The sequence below is a fragment of the Schistocerca gregaria genome, chromosome X (assembly GCF_023897955.1).
Source record: "Schistocerca gregaria isolate iqSchGreg1 chromosome X, iqSchGreg1.2, whole genome shotgun sequence".
Taxonomy (NCBI): Eukaryota; Metazoa; Arthropoda; class Insecta; order Orthoptera; family Acrididae; genus Schistocerca; species Schistocerca gregaria.
In genome coordinates, this window is record NC_064931.1 from 74650245 (window position 1) to 74673520 (window position 23276).

General features: G+C 43.8%; 1 protein-coding gene across 5 annotated transcripts in view; it reads right to left on the minus strand.

Annotated features, from left to right (window-relative positions):
- LOC126299587 (ras GTPase-activating protein raskol-like) overlaps positions 1 to 23276 on the minus strand; it is a 703968-nt gene that overhangs the window by 369120 nt on the left and 311572 nt on the right. Inside the window, exon 2 of one of the 5 annotated variants that reach the window (XM_049991603.1) lies at positions 7464 to 7538. The exons of 3 other annotated variants lie outside the window; for them this stretch is intronic. In XM_049991603.1, coding sequence (XP_049847560.1) covers positions 7464 to 7530 — 67 coding nt within the window. In that variant the 5' untranslated portion in view covers positions 7531 to 7538. Of the gene's footprint in view, positions 1 to 7463; positions 7597 to 23276 lie in introns of those variants that run through there. One more of the 5 variants, XM_049991604.1, reaches the window with a different exon arrangement.

Genomic DNA, 23276 nt, shown 5'->3' on the forward strand with positions numbered 1-23276 from the left:
TAAGTTACATTAAGTAGTGTATAGGCCTATGGACCGATGACCTCAGCAGTTTGATCCCATAGGAACTTACCACAAACAAACAAATGTCACTGAGGGAAAGGACACGACAAGTCAAACTTCAGTCGACATATAAAACATATCCGACACAACCTGCAGAAGTCAATGTCAAGAGCCAGCCAACGGTTGCCTCATCCATACTGAGGGACATTTTTGGCAGCAGTTAAGTAGTACTGTACAAAGGCATTTCGTTCACAAATTTAGCCTAGAAGCAGCCGAAGCGTGAAAATGTTACGATCATTACCGAATAAAATGAGAGTGTGCCAGAATGAGTTTTTATGAGTGATGATGGAACACTTCGTTTACGTAGTAATTTCAACAGGCTTAAAGTTGAAGTATGTGGTTCCGAGGAAACCTTTATTGTCATAGTGATCGCAATAACAGTCTGAAATTAAGCCCGGTAATTACCATTTTAAACTATGTGTGTTTCGCCTATTCATTTTTGTCGAGAGGGAAGGAAGTTGCACGTACATTCGACGATGAGGTCGTTACAGACGGAGGACAAGCTGGTGTTGGACAATGATGAAATACATACCGTTCATCTTAAGCGAATTAGGGGAATCCACAGAAGACCTAAATCAATCTGTCTGCGCGGAGAGTTACATGCTGTTCGCGAATTAGAGTCCAGAGCATTAACCACTGCGCTACCTCGTTTGGTAATTATCCCCGGAGAGCGTACATGGCCTTATTACAAGGGGATTTCAGTAAGTAATTCTGAAAGTAGGTTGGTTTTATTCAGGATTTACATAAATCACTTTGGCTACTTTTTGAACATAATCTCGTTTCAATGCGACGGCCTTACGCCACCTCACTGGTACGGCCTGTATGCCCGCACGGTACCACTCTACGTGTCGACGTCGGAGCCAACGTCTTGCTGCATCAATAACCTCCCCATCGTGCACCTACTGCTTCCACTGAAGCGCACCCTTCATTAGGCCGAACAGTTGGAAGTTGGGAGTCGGAAGTGCGACATACTGACTGTCGGCTGCACGAGGAAGAACAGCCCAATGAAGTTTTGTGAGCTCCTCTCGGGTGCGCAGACTTGTGTGAGGCCTTGCGTTGTCACGGAGAAGCTGTTCGCATTTTTGTGACGACGAACACGTTAAAGTCGTTTCTTCGATTTGCTGAGGGTAGCAGAACACACTTCAGTGTTTGATACTAAAATGTAGACTTTCACGGCCGGAGATATCATGTGCATTATAATTATCCGAGCTATTATGCCGTGGTCGCTTGATGAATTTTGTCTCAATTCCCAACGTTTCGTCTCCGCCTGCGGGAGACATCTTCAAGGGGCTCCGTAGGTCGATGAAAGGTCCAACACACCCACTGACTCGCTACAGTCAGACCTACGGAGCCCCTTCAAGATGTCTCCCGCAGTCGGAGACGAAATGTTGGGAATTGAGACAAAATTCATCAACCGACCACGGCATAACAGCCCGGATAATTATAATTGACACTTGAGTGTTTCTCGTTACACCAGGGCCCTAGAAGACCGTTGCCATGACTTTACCTGCTGAGGGTGCGGCGCCACTCCACGGACTGCCATTCCGCTTCCGGTGCGAAGTGTTTCGTCGCCTGTGGCGATGTTCGCGCAAGCAATTCCGCACAGATGGTCCTTCATTGCTCTTTACTGTCTTCTGTTAGACGGCGATGAACCCAGGGGGGCACACACCTCTGAGAACCTCAACTGGTGGACGAATGGGTCAGCGCTACCAATAGAGACGTCTAGTTGAGCAACGAAGTTTTTGATTGTGGTTCGTCGATCACCTCCAGTGAGTGTCCGAGCATTCCAACGTTGCAGGAGTCACAGCTGTGTGGCGGGAGTGGGGACAGGTTTGGCGACCTTGTCGTGATGAAGCCAGACGCCTCGCCCATCGACTCACCGGCGTCTTGTTCACTGCCAGGTCTCCGTATTCTGCGAGCGCCTACGAATGTCTGCGATGCTCTGGCTTCCGCCAAATGATAGCTCTCTGCTCGGAACGCATCTCCGTTACAGATGCCATTTTGAAGGCTACGTACAGTGCAGCCACCTTTCGGAACTTCACGAAAGTACAGGGGTTGAAGTGCAAATATTCCACAATGTCACACAACAAACAACTCAGTTTTCAAAAAAAAATGTGTTGCATTACTTAGAGAACGCTCCCCGTACATACGGTAACTTTAAAACTCCACGTGGAGGGGAAAAGACAGGCATTCATTTTCCCTTCACACTGACACTCGATAGTCCGGCTGTAACTTAAACAGCTTCAGCAAGGCTGACGATGTGTTCGCGCATCGTCAGCACCCGTCTTCGGCACACAGTCATCCTGCTATCGTATGTCTGTGTGCGGATTCTCCCTTTGTGGTTTCGTTGAGGGCAAAGTACGCAGTACACAGCGTCCAGCGATGCAGCCAGAAATGAGAAGGCGTGTTCCTACAGCCACAGAGAGCGTCAGCTGGAGTGTGAGGACTCCCGTAAGTCTGTCGTATTACATATACCGCAAGTATCGCATAATCTATTGCCGATACCGAGCGATGTGGCGCAGTGTTAAGACAATGGATTTGGAAGGATGGAGGTTAAAATCACCGTCCGGCAATCCAGATTTAGGTTTTCCGTGGAAAATGTCGAGATGATTCCTTTGAAAAGGACACGGCCGATTTCCTTCTGTATTCTTCCGAATTTGCGTGCCATTTCTAAGAACCTCGTCGTCGACGGGATACTACAACAACAATCTTACTCTTTTTTAACGTCTGTAAGAAGAATGCAAACTTCCCTTTCTTGTATGGTGATAAGATTGTGCAAATATACTATCAAGAAATCGCTCAATAATTTGTAATAATTACACAAATTTCTGCTTACCACTATATGCTGTGTGGAACAGTCAGACACTTTGTTGTCAATACCCTTGATAGCTGAGCTAACAACAATACAAATGTACCGAGTACTAGTCGGCCGCGGTGGTCTCGCGGTTCTAGGCGCGCAGTCCGGAACCGTGCGACTGCTACGGTCGCAGGTTCGAATCCTGCCTCGGGCATGGATGTGTGTGATGTCCTTAGGTTGGTTAGGTTTAAGTAGTTCTTAGTTCTAGGGTACTGATGACCACAGATGTTAAGTCCCATAGTGCTCAGAGCCATTAGGTCCGTAAACTAAACTTTCCTCACTGGAGTAGCACAGTGTTCAGATCTTTACGACTATCAAGCAGTGAAATTACGCCCAGCTCACTCCTTCGATTACCTTTTTGGCGCTTACATAAGATTCTCCACAAAATTTAAAGTATTATTAACGTATGTCATTGTTTCCGTGGAACTGAGCCAGTACCTAGTTTTTGCAGCTTGCGTCTCTACCGTTATTTTTGTTTTCTGGCCCGGTGAGTCCGCCCCCGGTAGCTGAGTGGTCAGCGTGACAGACTGTCAATCCTAAGAGCCCGGGTTCGATTCCCGGCTGGGTCGGAGATTTTCTCCGCTCAGGGACTGGCTGTTGTGTTGACCTAATCATCATCATTTCATCCTCATCGACGAGCAGGTCGCCGAAGTGGCGTCAACTCTAAAGACCTGCACCAGGCGAACGGTCTACCCGACGGGATGCCCTAGCCACACGACATTTCATTTCATTTCATTCGAATTTACGGTACGCATACTTCATTACGTTCTTTTATATCGGTAAACCGTCATTTAGTAACATTCTCATACTATGTCCGCCATCCCCTCCAAACCTGAAAAAAATGTTTAGCTAACGTTGAACTGAGAAGGTGGCAACCGTCTCGGACTTCAAACTTAATGTACGAAGCTTGTTAAATACATCAAAACTTAGTGATGACTACGCTACACTCGACGTGAACTACAGTTGTCTGTCTCTGGCTAAATGATTACTGTCCAACGCTGACCGGCCAGCAGGTGATGTTTGAAGAGATCGCTGTCACACGTAGAAATCTACGGATAACAGTCTTTGAATACTGCCCCTATTTCGACTGGACCAATGGTGGGACTCTTCCTACACGTCGGTCATGGGGCCTGAAGGTGGCGTACTATATCGCCGAAACAGATAGGCCAATAAAATAACAATATGGAAATTTAGACAACTGAAAGGTTTTTGATTTGATATTACACTGTGTGATCAAAAGTATCCGGACACCTTGCTGAAAATTAGTTACAAGTTGGTGGCGCACTCCATCGCTAATGCTGGAATTCAATATGGTGTTGTTCCCCTCTTAGCCTTGATGACAGCTTCCACTCTCGCAGGCATACGTTCAGTCAGGTGCTGGAAGGTTTCTTGGGGAATGGCAGCCCATTCTTCACGGAGTGCTTCACTGAGGAGAGGTATCGATGTCGGTCGGTGAGGCGTCGCACGAAGTCGGCGTTCCAAAACATCCCGAAGGTGTTGTATAGGATTCAGATCAGGACTCTGTGCAGGCCAGTCCATTACAGGGGTGTTATTTTCGTGTGACCATCTCGCCACAGGCCGTTCATTATGAATAGGTGCTCGATCGTGTTGAAAGATGCAGTCGCCAACCCCGAATTAGCCTTCAACAGTGGGAAGCAAGAAAGTGTTTAAAAGATCAGTGTAAGCCTTAGCTTTGATAGTGCCACGCAAAACAACAAGGGGTGCAAGCCCCCTCCATAAAAAAACACGACCGCACAATAACACCACCGCCTCCGAATTTTACACACGCTGCAGATGACGTTCACCGGACATTCGCCATACCCACACCCTGCCATCACATCGCCACATTGTGTACCGTGATTCGTCTCTCCACACAACGTTTTCCACTGTTCAATCGTCCAATGTTTACGCTCCTTACACAAAGCGAGGCGTCGTTTGGCACTTACCGGCGTGATGTGTGGCTTATGAGCAGCCCCTCGACCATGAAATCCAAGTTTTCTCACCTCTCGCCTAACTATCATAGTAAATCTTGATCCAGTTTGGAATTCCTGTGTGATGGTCAGGATAGATGTCTGCCTATTACATATTACGATCCCCTTCAACTGTCGGCGGACTCCGTCAGTCAACAGACGACGTCAGCCTGTACGCTTTTGTACGTGTCACTTAGCGTTTCCACTTCACTATCACATCGGAAACAGAAGACCTAGGGATGTTTAGGAGTGTGGAAATCTCGCGTACAGACGTATGAGGGAAGTGACACCCAGTCACCTGACCACGTTCGAAGTCTTTGAGTTCCGCGGAGCGCCCCATTCCGCTCTCTCACGATGTGTAATGTCTACTGAGGCGGCTGATATGAAGTACCTGGCAGTTGGAGGCAGCATAATGCACCTAATATGAAAAACGTATGTTTTTGGAGGTGTCAGGATACTTTTGATCACAGTGTATATACTGAGCAGCTGAGACTCTTCTATCTTTTGTGAAAAGATGGATGTACAGATTCTTCCCCAGTGTTCCAAAACTCTTGGCAACTCCCCTACACGGTTTGAAATACTTATATTTCTTAATAAGAGAGAGGAATGGACCCTGGAGACCGCTGCAGCACTCACCTAAGCGGAAGAAGAAAGTACCTAACGGCGTTGCTAAGGCCGTGTAAATGGCTGACTACCACTGAAGTTAAAGATTCGACTAGAACGACGTCCATTAAGTTTGCCTTTGGGAAGCTTTAGCTGAGGAAGAATTTCCCACAGCGCGAGGTAATGGATAGGTGTTGAGACTATATGAGCTGCTTAAGGAGGCATTTTCAGTATTATAGGAGGTGGATGAAAGGCAGTTCCGATGTTCATGCAAACATGTGGCCAATTTTCAGTCAATGTGAAGATATAGAGGTTGAAAGTTTATGTATACACCTCCAAAGCGCACATTTTTCGCGAAACAAGTACCTACATTTCCCAATTCTATGTTCTACTCAATCGAGACTGCTGTTGCAAGTTAAAGGTCGCTGGTAATACAAATAATTAAAGTAAAACTGTACATCATTTAGACATGCAGAACACAACAACTTTTTTTCGTATTACGTAATGGAATGACTCTTGGTGCTACAACGAACAACATACACTGTTTCCCACCCGCAGACCACCAACATCGAAAACGTTTACGCGTGCTTTCATCAAACTGCAGGAGTCCGGTTCAGCTACCAGTACAGATGTTTCCTGTGCATACGCAACCGAACTAAAAGGAATGGCCAGTCTTAAGGATACAGAATGTAACCCTACGACCTGAGCTTGGGTCTATAAAAGCGTCGGTGTTTCACATAGAATTTTACGTGAACAGTTTCACCATCAGTAGTGAAACTTCCCACAATTTCTCTAATATGTAACATATTTCGGTGAACCACTCCTTCAACGATAAGTCAGTTACACAGGTAGTGTTCCTTGGCCTCCAAGGTCACCAGAGAAAGACTCACTGGATTTTTGTTTGTGAGAGATGTGGACAGAAAAGTCTGTAGAGTAAAATCAGCACAAAAGACGCGTTATGAAAAGAGATACCCTCATACAAGTACACTAAGATGTCAGAAGAACCACGCGCAATGTTAGCAGGAAGGTGAAAAGTGTGTTGAAGACGGCGGTGACGTATTTAAACGTATGTATGTTATTAGCCAATTTTTGCATTAACCAAATGTTTCAAAGAATTATTTTATATTCTCTACCATTTTATTAGGTAAATTGAAGGCGTGGGGGGAGATAGGAAAGGGAGGAGAGGGACTTACTTATACCTGCTACATAGGGACTTTATGCAGAATCAGTGGCGACGAGCGAAAGAGCGTGCTGGACCAGCACACGAACCCGATCTTCTGTTTACTAAGCAGCTGCGTTAATCACTGCACCACACAGAACAGTGTTTATTGCAAAGTGCGCAGACTACCTCGGCACGCTTCCCAGCCGACTCTGACTCCAGCCTAGCTCCACCTATCCATGTCCTACACGCTCGTTAACTTAAAGAGTCCCGTTGGAGCTCGGACGTAAATGTGCATCCACACTGAAGGGTGTGGATTCATTGCCCATCGAGGTGAATCGATTATATGAATGGTGGAAGTTCTTTCGGACATTCATGAAATTTACTAGTTCTCACACAACTGTATCTCCACATCCTTACTTTAAGAATAGCGCTTGTACTTAATTCAAAGCTGTCAGTATCAACGCTTCCTCAAATAATAATAAATGAAAAGCACAGAATCTGATGATGATCCTGTAAGCCGGGAGCTGGTTAACAAAAAAAATAGTGCAGAAAATACACAATATTGTGCTTTTCATTTATCCTTACGAAGTTGCTCTGCGTATAAGCGACGGAAATATTTAGTACTACCCCAGAAAATCCCAATATTTAAAGTTATAGGTGCAGTTACTCATGAGTGTAAGTGTGAATAGGTAAAGGAGCTTCACATTCCCACAATTGAATAAGATGTCACATTTACAGATCAGTTCACGGTTAGGAAGTTGGTTGAGAGACAGAAAGTTAGATACGTTACGAGATCAGGGGAGAGACTCACAGTGCGAGGAGGTGCTGGCGGTCTTCCGGCGGCGCACCAGCGACTGCCAAACGCGTCTGCCACCCATCTCATCGCCTGTTTGCAAAGGAAATGCCTCAAAGTTAACCGTCACACTCACTCGTTCTAAGCCCACCTCATTTCTTTTAACATTAAAAACAACACACTGAGTGATCACTTTATTATAAACGCCGAATATAAGCCGTGAGATTTGCTTCCGTTTGAGAAACAGTAGTCGCAAATATCTTTACACAATTTAAGTTTCTGTACGATCGTACGGGGTAATGGACTGTGCTGTTTCTTTTTCCTTATGACTGTATATTTTAGCAATTCACAACCAGACACGGCATACCGAGTGAGGTGGCGCAGTGGTTAGCACACTGGACACGCATTCGGGAGGACGACGGTACGAACCCCCGTCCGGCTATCTTGATTTAGGTTTTCCGTGATTTCACTAAATCGCTCCATGCAAATGCCGGGATGGTTCCTTTGAAAAGCCACGGCCGACTTCCTAATTCCATAGAACCGATGACCTCCCTCAAATCAACCAACTAAACACGGCATAAATTGGCTGCTAAATCGAGCTTTTGTTCGACGTTGTACTGTTTCCTATTTACATAAACCGTTTCAAAATTCATTTACTTAGAGTTTTCGTCTTTTGCAGTCTGAAGTTTTTTTCCTGTAGCGGGATGCGATTTCATTATTACTTGCATCTAAAATTCGATTAAATTTTGTTGTCAACCTTCGTGTTTTAAATTTGTCCCTGTTGTGTATCTTAATCTGAAGTGCCAAAGCAGTCAAAATGCGCGCTCTTTCGTGTGTCGCATAGCGCTGTATATTCTACAATACAAGCACGACTCACGGTACCATAGATCTAGCAGACAGAATTCCGAAGCCAAGCATCGAAACGCAATTGAAAACGTAAAATCTGTCGGAAATACGTTTCCTTTCATCGATACAATTTAGCTTCATACCCGTTTAACAGTATTTTTTCCTTAGAGTTACTGTGTTACATTACTAAATCCCAGCAGTAGGTATAGCCAATGGTTGGCTGGAATATATATATATTTCTCACCTAACGTTGTTGTGATCGTTACTTGAAATAATACTCCAAAGAATAAGAATATTCAAAGTAGCCTAAAACAAAAGCTATCCTTCATTAACATTACGCAGTCTCACAGAATTTTTCTTTCAAACTGCGTAGCACCGTTCTGTTCTCCAACAATCTCCTACTAATACAAAGGATTTGCTAGGCAAGGCACTAGTAATGGGCCAGGATGCTACTGGGTGGAGGGGGAGGTTGTCTATTTCGTGAGCACTTCCTCAAATCCATACCCTCTTTCTTCATTTTTCTTGTTAAATTTCTCATTTTTTTCGTAAAATTCTTTCCTTTTTGCAAACAAAGCCGAAAGAAATGTCATCTGAAGTAAACCGGCAAGATGACTCATGTTTTCCATTCGTGTTTAGATGAAATCGTAGGACAAAAGTGCCTGCTGGTATTTATGAATAACGTGATCACTCAGTGATTGCGTGAAGTTATTTGACATCTCGCTCAGTCTCAGACTCATCTTTTACTTTATTCGCTGGCAGTTGATGAGGATGAAACGCATGGAAATGTCATTGTGTACTGACATTTTCAATTTTGCTCGCCCAGAGAATCTACTTTTCATCATACAATAAGAACAAGCTCATGCATGCGTCTTACTGATATTCGCAGCTTCAGTAATTGCATTATGGACCACCATAAAATGACCCCCGTAATGCCGTATGTTACTCTAGAATGCACTTATCAGCACATGAACCCGGGTAACCTACAGATACTGCAGAAACAGTTGTTCATGATGGCGAGGCTACAGTCTTCAGTCCGAAGACTGGTTTGATGCAGCTCTCCACGAAGATCTATCCTGTGCAAACCTCTTCATCTCTGCGTACTACAACCCACACCCACTCGATCCTGCTTGATACAGTGACGCCTTGGACACCATCGACAATTTTTATGTCCCACGCTTACCCCCCCGGCGCGCCTCAGAGGGTGCCTTATCAACCGCTGCCTTCTTGCAGTCAAGTTGTGCAACACATTCCCTTTCTCCTCAGTTCGATTCAGCACCACCTCGTTATCATACGCTCTATTTGTGTAATCTTTGACTTTCTTCTTTAACTTTTATATTTGAAAATTCCGATTCAATTTTTGTCGGATCTTTTATCGACCACATTTCCACCTGTACAAGGCGACACTCCAGACAAATGCCATCCGAAAAGACTACCTAACGCTCAGATAATTACTTCTTTATAAAAAGTAGACCAGTTTCCGCACGGAATGCAGACTTCACTAACCATACGGTTGAAGATATCGAAATAAGGTTACCAATAAATAACACTGCATAAAGGGACGAGTTTTTTGAAGCACGGTTAACACTTGAAACTTTATCTACAAAGACACTGAAGAAAATATCTATATGTGAATTGAATTATGTACTTCGGCACTGATATCTCGATAAATCTTAAAATGAGAATTTACATGTATAATATTCGTTGACGCATACAATTAAACATGTCGCAAACAAATAATTGGAAAATGAGTTACACGTAAGACCCTAGTCTGCGAGCGTGGCGTAGTTACACATTCAATGCTAAGTGAAACGTTGCGCAAGGGGGGGCTTAAACTCAACTGTTTCCAGCGACTTCCACCTCACGTTTAATATAATTTCGTGATGTTGCTGAGCGTTGTATCATGTATCACAGTTCTCAAGAGTTAGGGAAATCCATGAGAAAAAGGACCAGTACGCCATTCATTAGTTACTCTCCTGACCCTACAACCCGAAGTCGCTTTTTGGCTTCCTCAAGTAGCCTCCATCACTATATAAAGTATTATTTCTGTACATCTCAGTATATAAAGGAGTTACCCGAGATAAACATACAGCAATCAATTCGCCCATGTACATATTAGCACTCGTCAAGAACTTTTTTTTTTCGAAATGTGCAACGGCTTTTTAAACACTAGCGTGAGACTTATGCATGTGTTCCACAACTTCTTCGGCCTTCCAGATTTCATTTTTCTCTGGTAACTGGTGCAGTGAGTGGCCACAGCATGGACAAGAATTAATGCGCGATCCCATCCACTGGAAACCTTTTCCGATTTTCCACTTCAGTTTCCGTTCTCACGGTAAGCAGTATAAACAAAATTTTCCATTTTACGATTCATAGCGATGTACGAGCAACTGAGAAGAAAATTCTACAGCTAGTGGTACATTAGATTGCTGTTAGATTATTAGCCATAAAAATCTCATTGGCAAACGTCTTTACATCATCGACGACTGCTAAAACGCTCACACAGTAAAGTGGAAGTAGATAAATTTTATGGTCTTAAAGCCAACGAAAGCGATCAGCAATGTAATCCAAACAACATATGACTGAATACAGTTTTAAAGGCCATTAGTCACGTAAAACGACATAATGCCAAGTAACTACTTCGATCTGTGAAGAAACACTTGATGAAAAATGTATTAAAAATCATTTATGAATTTTGGTTAACTGTTATAACCGCTCGTCCAAACTACTCGTACTGTCATCAGTCTGTCCAGATGCCTGGCTTGGCTTTGGCTGAGATCCTTCCGAAATATCCACTCTCCAGATAAATCCACAATTTTCTACCGTCATTCAGCGAATGGAAATTATTTGGACTTACGAGAGAACATGTTTGTACATCTCAGTGAAGCCCGTGACGAGGAAAGAAAATTTAAATTTATTGTAACCATCACTGTCTGATCCCTTGTAGACTTCGTGGTGTGCACCGAGCGGCATTTCGAGAATTTTCGTTACCGTTTTCTTTATATATATTACCTGAATTCTCTCCGAATGGGCTCCTTTCCTATTCAGACCGAGCGGTTATGGTCTTCTTGGGATTTTCTATCCGTCCAACAGCCCACTTGTTAAAATTTCCTGTCTTTTATTTTCTGCTGCGTTATCCCTTTCACGACCTTTTTACTGCTGCGATCCATTATATGGTCTTAATTTTAGTTTTTCTGGGAGATCCGCAGAACTGCATATCCCGTATATTTAACTTGATAGGTTTCATATTTTAGTATACTTAAAAGGGGCTGCGCGGGGTTTGAGCCCTCCTTCGGGGATGGGTGTGTGTGTTGTTCATAGCGTAAGTTAGATTAAGTAGTATGTAGGCTTAGGTACCTATGACCTCTGCAGTTTGGTCCCATAAGACCTTACCACAAATTTCCATTTTCCCAAAAGTATAAATAGTGGTATACTTCTAGTGTTCCTTATTTGGTCTTAGTCTTTATGGTCCTTATTCAGTTCATTCTGGACCTACGTTCACAGCTCCTTAAAGAGAGAAAACTGATTTAAAAGGAAAAATAATTATCTGGAAAAGTATATGGTTGCGCGTAAACGTGGCACGGACAGCATTAATATCAAAGCGTTCCAGACATCAGAACAATGGTTTCAGTCCGTTGTAGTACACAAAGTAACCAGTATTTTGCTGTATGATTAACAATCTCACCTTTTATCGTCGACGACATTACGGGACGATGCACTTTTTTTGACTATATTTGATCGTTCTTGAAAAGTGTTAAATAGCGATCGATTTAATTCTTGCTGAAGATTAAATTTAAAATATTTACAGAAATATCCGCCAAATATTGTAAATGTTAGACGCAAATAATTCATCGAAGAGCAGTTATACCACTACTGGCGAGAAAACATAGCATAATGGACTGAAGCTTAAATTCGACACAAAATCTTCCTGTGTAATTGCGACGTGTTTAATTGCAGACACCAAGTAGCTTTATTCAATGTTTAAGAAATATGAGGGATGTCCACATTACTCGGAAAATATCTGCAGTACCTTTAGATTACTTCCAAGTCCGGAAGCTTAACTTGGTCGTGACCAAGAGCCTTAATTTTCTGAATAAGTACGAAGAAATCAAGTCGTATCTTTGAAAGGGATGTTTTCTGTTGATCCATAGTTACCCAAGTGCAAATTCGTAAGTCGCATGCCTGAGCGTTTGCTCTAAGTTGTCACCATTATCGCTAAATTGGAAGGGATGTTGCGAGCAGTTGCAGCAGCGAGTCCACAGAAAGCGGGAAACGGGAAGGGTGCAGCCCGTGCAGTGCTCTTATACGGAGAGCGGCGCCACGCCATCCACTTGCGCAATGCATAAACGCCGGCCCACGCCGTCTGGGAGGACCTGCTCATTTCTCAGGCCGAACCGTTACGGCTCCCTTACGTGTTGCAGGACATACACGGCTTCATCTCGTGCGCTGCAGAAGTAGCACGTTCAGTGTACACTTATAGCTCGTATCGCACATGGATGGAAAAAGTGTACGAGATGTAGATCAGAAGTGATCAAACTACTATTATTTGCTCTTAGCTCAATATTTGTTACCACCAGTAGATTCTACTAAAAATAGGGAAAAGAAATATGAATGGTCACTACAGAGTGTGTTTCAAAAATCGATGGCAAAACTTCGGCAATGGATTCCTCATATAAAAAAAAGCAAAAATAGGCTACGTCAACACCGAGTTATTCGAGAATGTTACTGTTACGCAGTGCAAGGTGGCAAGTGCTCTTTGACAGATGAAAACAGACGATGCCAGTTACAATTGTTACATAAGTAGCCATTAACAAAGGTGTATATGCGGTCGTTTGTAATTGCCTGTGCCTGTGATTTACAAACTGGAAACGTACAGCAACCAAAAGCTTGCGACCGTGTACTACATGTACGGTTTGGTGGATGGCAATACACTGGAGGCACTGCGCTTGTACGAGAAACGTTACCCATTGCGCAGATTACCAGACCGAAAGACATTTAAAGGAGTTCATCGCCGTCTCTGTGAATACTGGAGCTTCACACGTCCATCAGGGAGCGGGGACAGCCATGAAGTACAACACCAGAGGATGAGGAAGGATGGAACTCCTAGAACCAGAAAAAGGCGATCAGCCTTGCAGAGGAATGCGCCGCACGTGACGATATTGAGTCGTTCACGTGAAAACGTGCTGTATTCGTAATATCTGCAGCGTCTACAGGCCTCGTCTCGTGCGGATTATCCTCCGAGCGTAACGTTTTGCCAGTGGCTCCTGCTGCAATGTGTTATGACGTCCATCTCTGCAACTGTCGTTTTATTTACAGATAAACTGACATTCATAAGGGACGGAATCTAGAATTTGCGTAATCGGGGCATGCGGGAGGAGGCAAATCTCCATGCAACAATACAATCGTCTCACCAACAGAGGTTCTCCATTATTGCCTGGCCAGTCGTTACTGGCGATTGCTTTTTGGGACCCTACTCCGTTCCAACGAGACTTACTGTACAGAACTACACAGATTTCTTGCGTACTGCATTGCCCGACTACTTACAAGACACGCCGTTTGCACTTTCATGCAGGATGGTGCTCCAGCACATTTCAGTCTGCCTGCCCGGAGGCACCTGAATGCACGTTTTCCTGAGCGCTAGATAGGTAGAGGTGGGTCAGTTGCTTGACCATTCCTTTCGCCTGATTTAAACTCCCTGGACTTTCACCTGTGAGGACACGTAAAGTCTCTGTTGCGGATGAACCTACTCTCGATGCGCGCACTGTGGCAGCCCTTCAGACAGCGCGAACAACATGCATTTCTGACCGTGTGCGGAATTCAGTGAGGCGACGAACAAAGGCCTGTATTCAGGGAGGAGGAGATCATTTCGAACATTTCCTCCGATACGTTACCAGAGTACACCAGCTGGCGTTACAGACGCACAGTGCAGTTTACAGGGAGTGAAGGTCGAATAAATCTGTAACGATGCATTTGCGGACCCATGTCGACACACCTTTTTGTTTCTGCTTGTTATACGACGAATCCATTCCTGAAGTTCTGCCATCGAGTTTTGAAACAGCCTGCATAGCAGCGATGCAGAGACCACGGCCCACCGTTGATCTGTTTGTGTCCCGCCCCACGCTGGCTGCTCTTGCATTCTCTTCTCTCTCTTTTTACAACAGCGTCTTTGGGTCAACTTATTTTAGTTCAAAAACTCTTTACAAAACGACGAACAAAAAAATCAAAAAATAGGAATAGCTTGACGATGACAGTTTAGAGCCCATTTTGCACTCCACTATTAGAAACATTGAGCCAAACAACAAAGCTATTGTGAAATCAGTGGTGTAGCTAGTTTCAAATTAAACTGTATAAATAATGTTTCTGTAAAGATAAATTGTTGCAATTATATTTGTTTTATAAAATGAATTTTGTGGAACAAATGATGCGAGCCTTTCTTTCTTTTTGGGGCCCTTATTAGAGTGAAGGGTTTACAGCCTGTGGTACTAGCAAGTCTGTTCAGCCCTGCTACATAGTAAAGTGCTGACAATAAATCACATACATTTCTTTCATCAACTGTCACAGCTTTTGGATTCCCAAATAATACAGGTCCTATATTTGTATATAAAACGTGTAATCTACGACATGAGCACGAGTGTGAATTTAGAACCTAACTGTGGTATCGTCCAGAGATGACGGTGCCACATCATAGTAGGCAACACAAATCGAGATCACAGACGTCACCAACGTTTCACTGCAATTCGCAGCGACGTGTGGGAAATGCTCCTAAACAACAGGTCTCGCCTCTCAGCACAGCAGCACGCTCACATCTGTGGTCAATTTACAGCTAGGCACAGAAGCACTCAGCCCTAGTTCGTCACCTCTTCTGGAGAAGTCAGCATTGTAGAGTAGGACCACCGAGTTGTTAAAGTTTCAGATCAACTTGTACTGTTGTCAATGTACGACATCGCTCTTCAAAAGCACAGTTTATTACTTAGTGCATAAAATGATGCTTTAATAGCCACTGACAGTTTTACATTATCGAGAACTGCTGTGGCAAAAACTGTGTCAAGTAAATCTTTTTTTTCATTTATGTATTAAAGTGAACTAATATCTCGTGTGTTCTACTTCCTATGTGCCACCTCACCGAGGAGTCAAGGCATCCACAGTTATGGCCGGACAACTGTAGTTTCATCTGGTCATAACACTAACGGAGGTAAAAATACATTTTTCAATAAAAATACATTGCATCCTCCAACGTATCTTAAAATAAATACCTCGAATATAATACTGAAAAAATTTGAGCGTACTCTGAGGTTTACCAACAATCATTCTTCCCGAGCACCATTCGTGACGGTAATAGGAAAGGGGAAAGTGACGGCGGTACGATACATCGCAAGTATAGATGTAGATTTAGATGCAAATTCTACATTTCGGAAATAGAAGCACCGTGATGATGGTAAAACTTTCAACAAACTTATTTTTGTAAAGACAAAAAAGCACCGTTTTGCTGAAGGGAGCCAACAAATACTACATTGATGTGCTGATTACTGAGTGCGGTATCAAATGAATCGAAAATGAAGTACTTTGCCAGCGCTCTTCGTAGTGTAATGACTTTGCATCGAAGCAAATTCGTTGTTTAATCGCAATGTCTTTGCTACAGCGGAGAAAACTGACAAGTTCGGTACACAAGCGTCTGTGAAGGCAGCATATACAATCGCAGCAAACACCGAACGTACTGTCTGTTACGCAAAACAGTGTCACAAATACGCAGAGCGCCAAAATAAAACGATGTCTGTAGTTTATACAGTATAAACGGAGTGGGAGGCGCTTTACGTACTATGCACCTCTCTCTCTTTGTTCAAGATGTTTTACAAAGAAGGTAATTGGAGTCGACCAAATAAACGTCTACCGAAGTTATGTGACGAGTTTCACGGCTTATGTAGATATAAATGGACAGTTTGCGAAATTCTGCTTGCGTGTACTAGAGATCTTGCCCAGTGCCGGCCCCAATACTCGCTTCCCTACGCGAGGCAGTAGTTTCGACTGTTGTGTGTCTAGTGAAATAAAAAGAATCTGTGGGCGAAACATAAAACAGGTAACTAATGTGCTTCATAGCTCGCCGCTATGAAGATGGTACAGGTGAAGAAGATTAGTAGGTCGCTTGTGCTTAGTGACTTTAATGAAGCAAAAAATATGATAAACTTTTAAAAGAATAGTGACGCATCTCGAATGTTATTATGATGCTAGCGATGACAGTGGCATCTCGTTACAAATGTCCGAAGAAAGATGACGGAATTAGCCATAACGGTGTTTGGCCACAAGACGCAAGAAGCCATTTACGATGAATATTAAATTCGAAAATTTTACAGACACGATGCTCTCTAAAAATGATATACGGAAAAAGAAGAAACTGTAATGTCGAAATCGTGCTGGACTCTGTGGAGGATAAAGAAACGAGAAACAAAATACACGGCCTGACAAAAATAAAAAAAAAAAGTGAAGCAGTCGAAAAGGAGGGGACTGGGTGTTTGTGTTATCATCATCATCATCATCATCATCATCATCGTCATCATTCCTGATGATGGCTAGATTGGACTGTGCAAAAAATCGGAATGTGTAAAAATTCGGACTTTGTACAGGCGCTGATGACCGCGCAGTTGAGCACCCCAAAACCAAAACATCAACGTCACCCAAAACGGAGAGGGAGAGGGAGAGGGAGAGGGGGGGGGGCAAAGTTAAACATCACGGGTCGAGAGGGTATGCGATATTATTTCAGTGATTACAAAATCGAGTTCAATGTACAAAGAATTATACGTAGTATGAGCCCCCTTATCAGTACGACCACGGTTCCACTCTGGCCTGTGTGCAAGAACTGATTCGGTTGGGAAAGGTGTCACGAAACTGTCATATCGTCTACTGACGCAAGCTGGCCCACAACCGGTCCTCGATATCCTGAATACTGCCACTGGGACGGAGTCGGCATCCGACTCGTGTGTTTTCGGGCACAGATCTGAGGATCTCGTTGGCCACAGGAGTACCTCAACATAACAGAGACACGTGACATGTGTTGACGAGCACTACAGCATGTGAGGTGACACAGGGAGTTCCTGACGTACGGTTGTGCCTTCAGAGCTCCCTCAGTCCCTAGCAGCCGTGACCTGGTCTCATACCCAATGAGGCCCCCACACCACACGTAACATCGCTGTGCCTCTCCAAAACATTGGATTAATGAGACCTCTCCCCAGGTCGTCGCCATGCTAGTAGGGATAGTGCACAACCGCGATTCGTCGCTGATCACAGTGCGACGCCATTCGTCAGCACTTCGTGCATACCAGCCACGCTACAACTCTAAACAGAACCGTTTGTGCTGTGGTGTTTGCAGCAGATGACGCACGGGATGGCAGTTCCCTAGTGAAGCTGCCGCCAAACTCCACCCAGTGGTGCGGGATGACACAAAATATTGCAGGGAATTATTTACTTGCTCTCGGATGGCAAGCACATACGTGAAGAGCTTCAAGATGTGCTCGGTGCACAATACGGCCAACCTCCCTCGGGGTTTAGCGAGAGCGAGCATTGTCTGCAGGGAAAACAGCGACTGTTGAAATTAAGTTCGTAGGATAGCTACAGGTTGCATTCAGTATCCTTTATTGATTGATTTCGCTTAATTTAACACGAGCATTGTCAGAAACTGAGGAATTTACAGTTCAAAGTAGTTGGCTGATTACACTGGTAATGTAACTGTGTCCCACAAATCTGTATACTGCACGATTCGACCATCCGCCCAAATGGAGCCCCGCAGCCACTTTAAATTCTATCAGGTGCTGCCAAAGTTGTCTCACCCGAGTATACGGTGTCTCTGTGTGCTTCACAAAGTTCACTCAACATCTGACGCTGTTCTTACCTATCGTATACCGTACCAGGCCTGGTAACATCACTAAGTACTAACGACTCTACCTGTAACAGAGAATTGCAGCTCTACTCATTTACATAGCTGCCGGTGGTGTGCACGTGTGCGAAGTTAGTGACAACCGACCATGTCTTACGATCAATGGTCAACTTCTATTGTCACGCCGTGTACGATTTGTTAACATTACGTTAAACAATCGACGAGACAAAGGAAACCGGGTCTAGCCTTCACTAGCGGTACTTTCATTTTTACCGTGATAGATGTAGCTAATGACATTGGGTTAAACGATTTCAGAATATCACTCCATTTTACGCTGGTTTAGAAGGATTTTTGAGTAACATAACGCCGCGTAATCACGGTCCAAGCACAAATACGTAAGAAAGAGATGAGTAATATGATGAAGCAAACAATCATGAATTACGATTGGTCATTGGTATATTCTGTGCGGTTGTGGATCCGTCAGCAGCCGATCGTATTCTACGAAACGGGAACTGATAATCTCCTCTCCCTGTGGGATATGTGTCTTAAAGCGTGTGGTGATTACTTTTGAATGAAAACTTTCCGTGGTCCCATTGTGGCGAATGTTAGATTTTCATTTGACTACCCCATATATATTGAAATACAGGTAATAGGAAAAGCAACTGCTTGTATGGTTTCAAGAACAGATGCGGAATTTTGAATCACTTGTGTTTCAAGAGAAACAGGACGGAGATGTCCGCCACATATTTTGGTAGACTCAAGTATCTGCGGAGAGATGGCAAAGGAAAATTTTCAGGCCTTTGTTCTGCTGATTTTAAATTCAGACTTATCTGAAAACTCACCGATAGGTTCTTTCTGTGAAATCTGTTCAGGATATAAAGAAGAACAATTATTCCTGGAATGCTCTCGAGGAAGTAAGTGGATTTCAATATTATCCCAGTAGAATCTAAGTAAGTTATTAAAGTACGTTGTAATCCTCTGTCAACAATACCACCAGGCGTATTTTATATCATATGTGACATTCTGTCATTCAGAATCAAATATCAACGAATATCTATAGATTAAATTTCGTCACGCATATTAGGAAGATGGTGGCTGTTATATCACACTTAGTTACCAGTAGAGGCATTACAGTGTGTTAATTTGTCGTCTTTGGTCCTCTGATATCTGTCACTACAATTTTCTTTCCCATTTCAGTGTTTATTGCATGATCTAATACACATTTGTAAGACATATAATAATGGGGCGTTCAACAGTGATTATGTTTAAATGCTGTCAGTGCTTTTCAGAAAAACTGCTATCACGATCTGCTTCAGGAGGTATCACAAGATTTTAATAATCATATGCTTGTCCAAACCCAAATACTGCCCTTGTTAGATGACGCGTATCGGTTATATGAAACAATATAACATAGCATATTAATTTCAATGGAATATATTTTATAGCACTGAAGGCCTGTGGTACAGCACAGCAGACGTTTGCATGACCACCTCTCTTGACCGCAGGACAGTGGTTTGCAGTTCTCTTAACAGACACGTACCACTTAGTTATCAAACGTTCAAAATGCTAGCGTTATTAGTCAGATCGCCACGTCGCTTGCTCGATCTATTTACATATATCTCGGGTGGCTTTGCTTAGCTGCCTCACCCATAAGCCCTAGCAGGTGTCGTATTTTGAAGGTCCCAACAGCTAATTGTGTGTGTGTGTGTGTGTGTGTGTGTGTGTGTGTGTGTGTGTGTGTGTGTGTCACGGTCCCTCTGGGATACAAAGTAAGCGAAAGTGACAAAGAGGATGGAGCCATATTTCTATTCGTGTTACCAAGGGACAAGGTTACCGACTGTTGTTGGACACGAAAAAAACTATCACATTTTCTGCTACAAAACGGCATGCACAATTTAAAAATCGGCTTTTCTTACAGACGCTGCGGAATGAACATGTAAGTTCCTGGAAGAGATGGGTTAGCACGAACAGCGTTATGCGAAAATCACCACCACGGCACGCGTAATGCTTTTTAAACGACTGTTCTAAGAGCTGTCATCAGATGGAAGCTGCCGTCGGAGATCGAGATTATGGTAGTTAAAATATGGCGCGTACTACGAGTTAACTGCCATGAGAAAGGAGGGAGTGAAGATTCAAGTTTCACGTCCCGTCCGCAGAGTGCGGTGTGGGAGTGGAGCTTCACACAGCGCCGTAGCAAACGTGCTGCCATCCCACTCGTAAACAATTCATTCCAGCAACCAATTCCATATTATATGGTCTGTTTGAGGCAACGCATAATTTTATAACGAACTGGATAAATCATCCAATAAAATAGTTTCTTGTGGTTGTCGGACAATGTCTTAAATTTTTAAGTACTTCGTTAATAATATGTAATACTTGATGGCTAACGAGAAAAGACAAGCTACGAGTATAAAGTTGACTGCCCGCCCGTTTCAAGAGTTTCCTCGTACTTGACTTTCCTCTTTCGGAAAGCTTTGCTTCTTTGGAACAAAGTAATGTTGCACCGTGGTTCGGATACGATGTTAAACGGTATCTACATATATAACAAACAAGAAGATCCAGTTACCAATTTGGAGAAAGGCAGAACCTTCGGGTTGATAAATACTTGAGAGTTTTCCATAGGCTATTGTAGATGATACAGCGTATGGCTAATAGTTTATTAGAACATACCAATGATAGCAAGGGATACTAGTAACGAAAGTCAAAGGCCATATGACGTGACTACAATAGTATTAATTTGGTATGTAATTTCAGTTCTTGCGAGAAATGTATTTCTGCACCAAGTCGCTATTAGTGCATTTATTATTTTACTTCCAATCTCTATTACATAGTTGCAGACTTTCAACATGAAGTAACACTCCATTCACGACAGCGCTCATACAATTAACTACTCTTGGATTTAGTTTAATACCGCGCTGTTGATGCGTAATAATGTGCCTTTAGTGATAATTGAAGCTCTGTGCCAGAACGCGACTGGAACACCAATTTCCTGCCTTTCGCTAGCAGTCGCCTTAGCCATCAGACTCTCTCCAGGTCTTATTCCAACCAATATGCCTTGAAAATGTGAAGATGCCCAGCAACTGCTACCAGAGGGTCTCCTACGGAAAAGCAGCAGTGGGAGGCGGAACAAGTGGAACACAGTGGCTTACCCCAACACAAGAGACACGTGTGAAATAAATTAAATGCACCCCAAGAATCGAATGGCTCGATGACGATATACTGAGTGTCCGCGCTAGAGGTATTCACAAACGCTTATAACGAAAGAACTCAAAATTTTATGTTGTTAGCTAAACATGCAGTGGATCGAGACACTCTCCAAGATGTGCTCCTCAATATTTCATTAAGAGGGCTGAGTCGTATGACGCATGCGCAAAAGTGATTGCTGTGCAGCAGACATACATACTCTTGACAGTCAGCATGTGGACGCCACAAGGACAGGTGGAGTTTGTGCCAGGTTGGCAGAGTTAAAATCTGTAACACGTGTTCATCCCTGTGCAAGAAGAGAATAGAACGTGGATCCTCTCACACGTGAATCAATTTACCAGAGGGACAAACTCTTCTAGAAACGAGAAGTTTGATTTCAAACGCTTCAAAACACTCTAAAACACGTGACTGAGGTGGCCGTGGAATGTGTGAGCGAAGCATTCCATAGAAGCCCACGTAAATCCACTAGATAAGCTAGTCGGGAACTACGCGTTCCCCGTTCGATGGTGCACGACATTATGCACAAACGTCTCCGGTTGCGTGCTTGCAGACTCAAAATTTTGCATCACATTAAGCCTGAGGAACACCACAGACGATGTGAGGAAACGCTGCATCGTATAGACGAAAACAACGACTATGTGAATGCAGTGCTGTTCAGCGATGAATCTACCTGCGACATCTGTGGCAAAGTTAACCGACATAACTGTCGAATATGGGGACGTGAGACTCCAGGAGAAGTGACTCAGTACGAAAAGGACACACCAAAACTTAATGTGTGGTTGAGACTACATAAACATGGTAGGATTGGTCCATATTGCCACGGATTCTGCACTGACAGGGCACACCTATCTCGACATGTTGGTGAACTACGGTGTTCCAGAAATGGCTCCCGACGTAATTCTCCATCTGGACGGGGCCCCCACCACACAGTCACGGGGATAGGGGATATTATCACATTTCTCCACGAGACGTTACCTGAGCTTCGGATCGGAAGGTGGAGTCCAGTAGTCCGGTCCTCTCGGTCGCCCGATCTCATGCTGCCAAATTTCAGTGCACGGGGGTTTATCGAGAACATTGTTTACAGAACAAACGTTCGAGAACTGGTAGATTTGAGACAACGGATCTACGCCGCAGTAGAGGTCATAACGCCTGTCACGCTTACGAACATGTGGCGAGAAGTGGAGCACCATTTAAATAACGTCTCGAGCTACAAACGGTGCCCATATTGAACACGCGCCCGTGTACAATGTTGGACAAATACAGTTATAAATCTTAATAGGTATTCAAATACAAACAAATGTTCAACTTCTATCCCGGACACCCTGTATTTCTGGGGGGAGGATTTGTTAATATATGTACGATGCTGTAACAAACGCTGGATTCATATTCTGGAAGAGATAGATTCGAATTCCCATTTAGCTTTTGCGCTGCTTCCCAGAGTCATTTCGGGTGCAGAACAGACTACTCCCCTAAACACGCCACCATCACATTGCTAGCGCTTCCTCTGGAGAGACATCGGCCACTATTTCTAACCATTTTCTTTAGGTAATCTCTTTGAGCGTGAACATTCTAAAAAAAACTGAATACTAGGATTTAACGTCCCGTCGTCGACGAGGTCCTTCGAAGCTGAGCACAAGCTCGGACTCGGGAAGTATGGGCACGTTTCCTATGATTTAGTGAATCGTGAAAACGTAAAACTGGATGGGCTGACGGAGACGTGAAACGATGTTTTCCTGAGTACAAGCCAAGTGTCATAAGCACTGCGCCAGCAGGCCGAGTCACTCTTAAGAAAATCAGCCATGTATAGAGGTGTTCGTAGCGAAACGGGTTAGTGGCCGTGGCAGGTAGCAGAAAACGAGCCGGAGCGGCGTAAGAGGAGCGCGCGGTGACGCACACGCGCCGGACACGCTTCCGGCGGC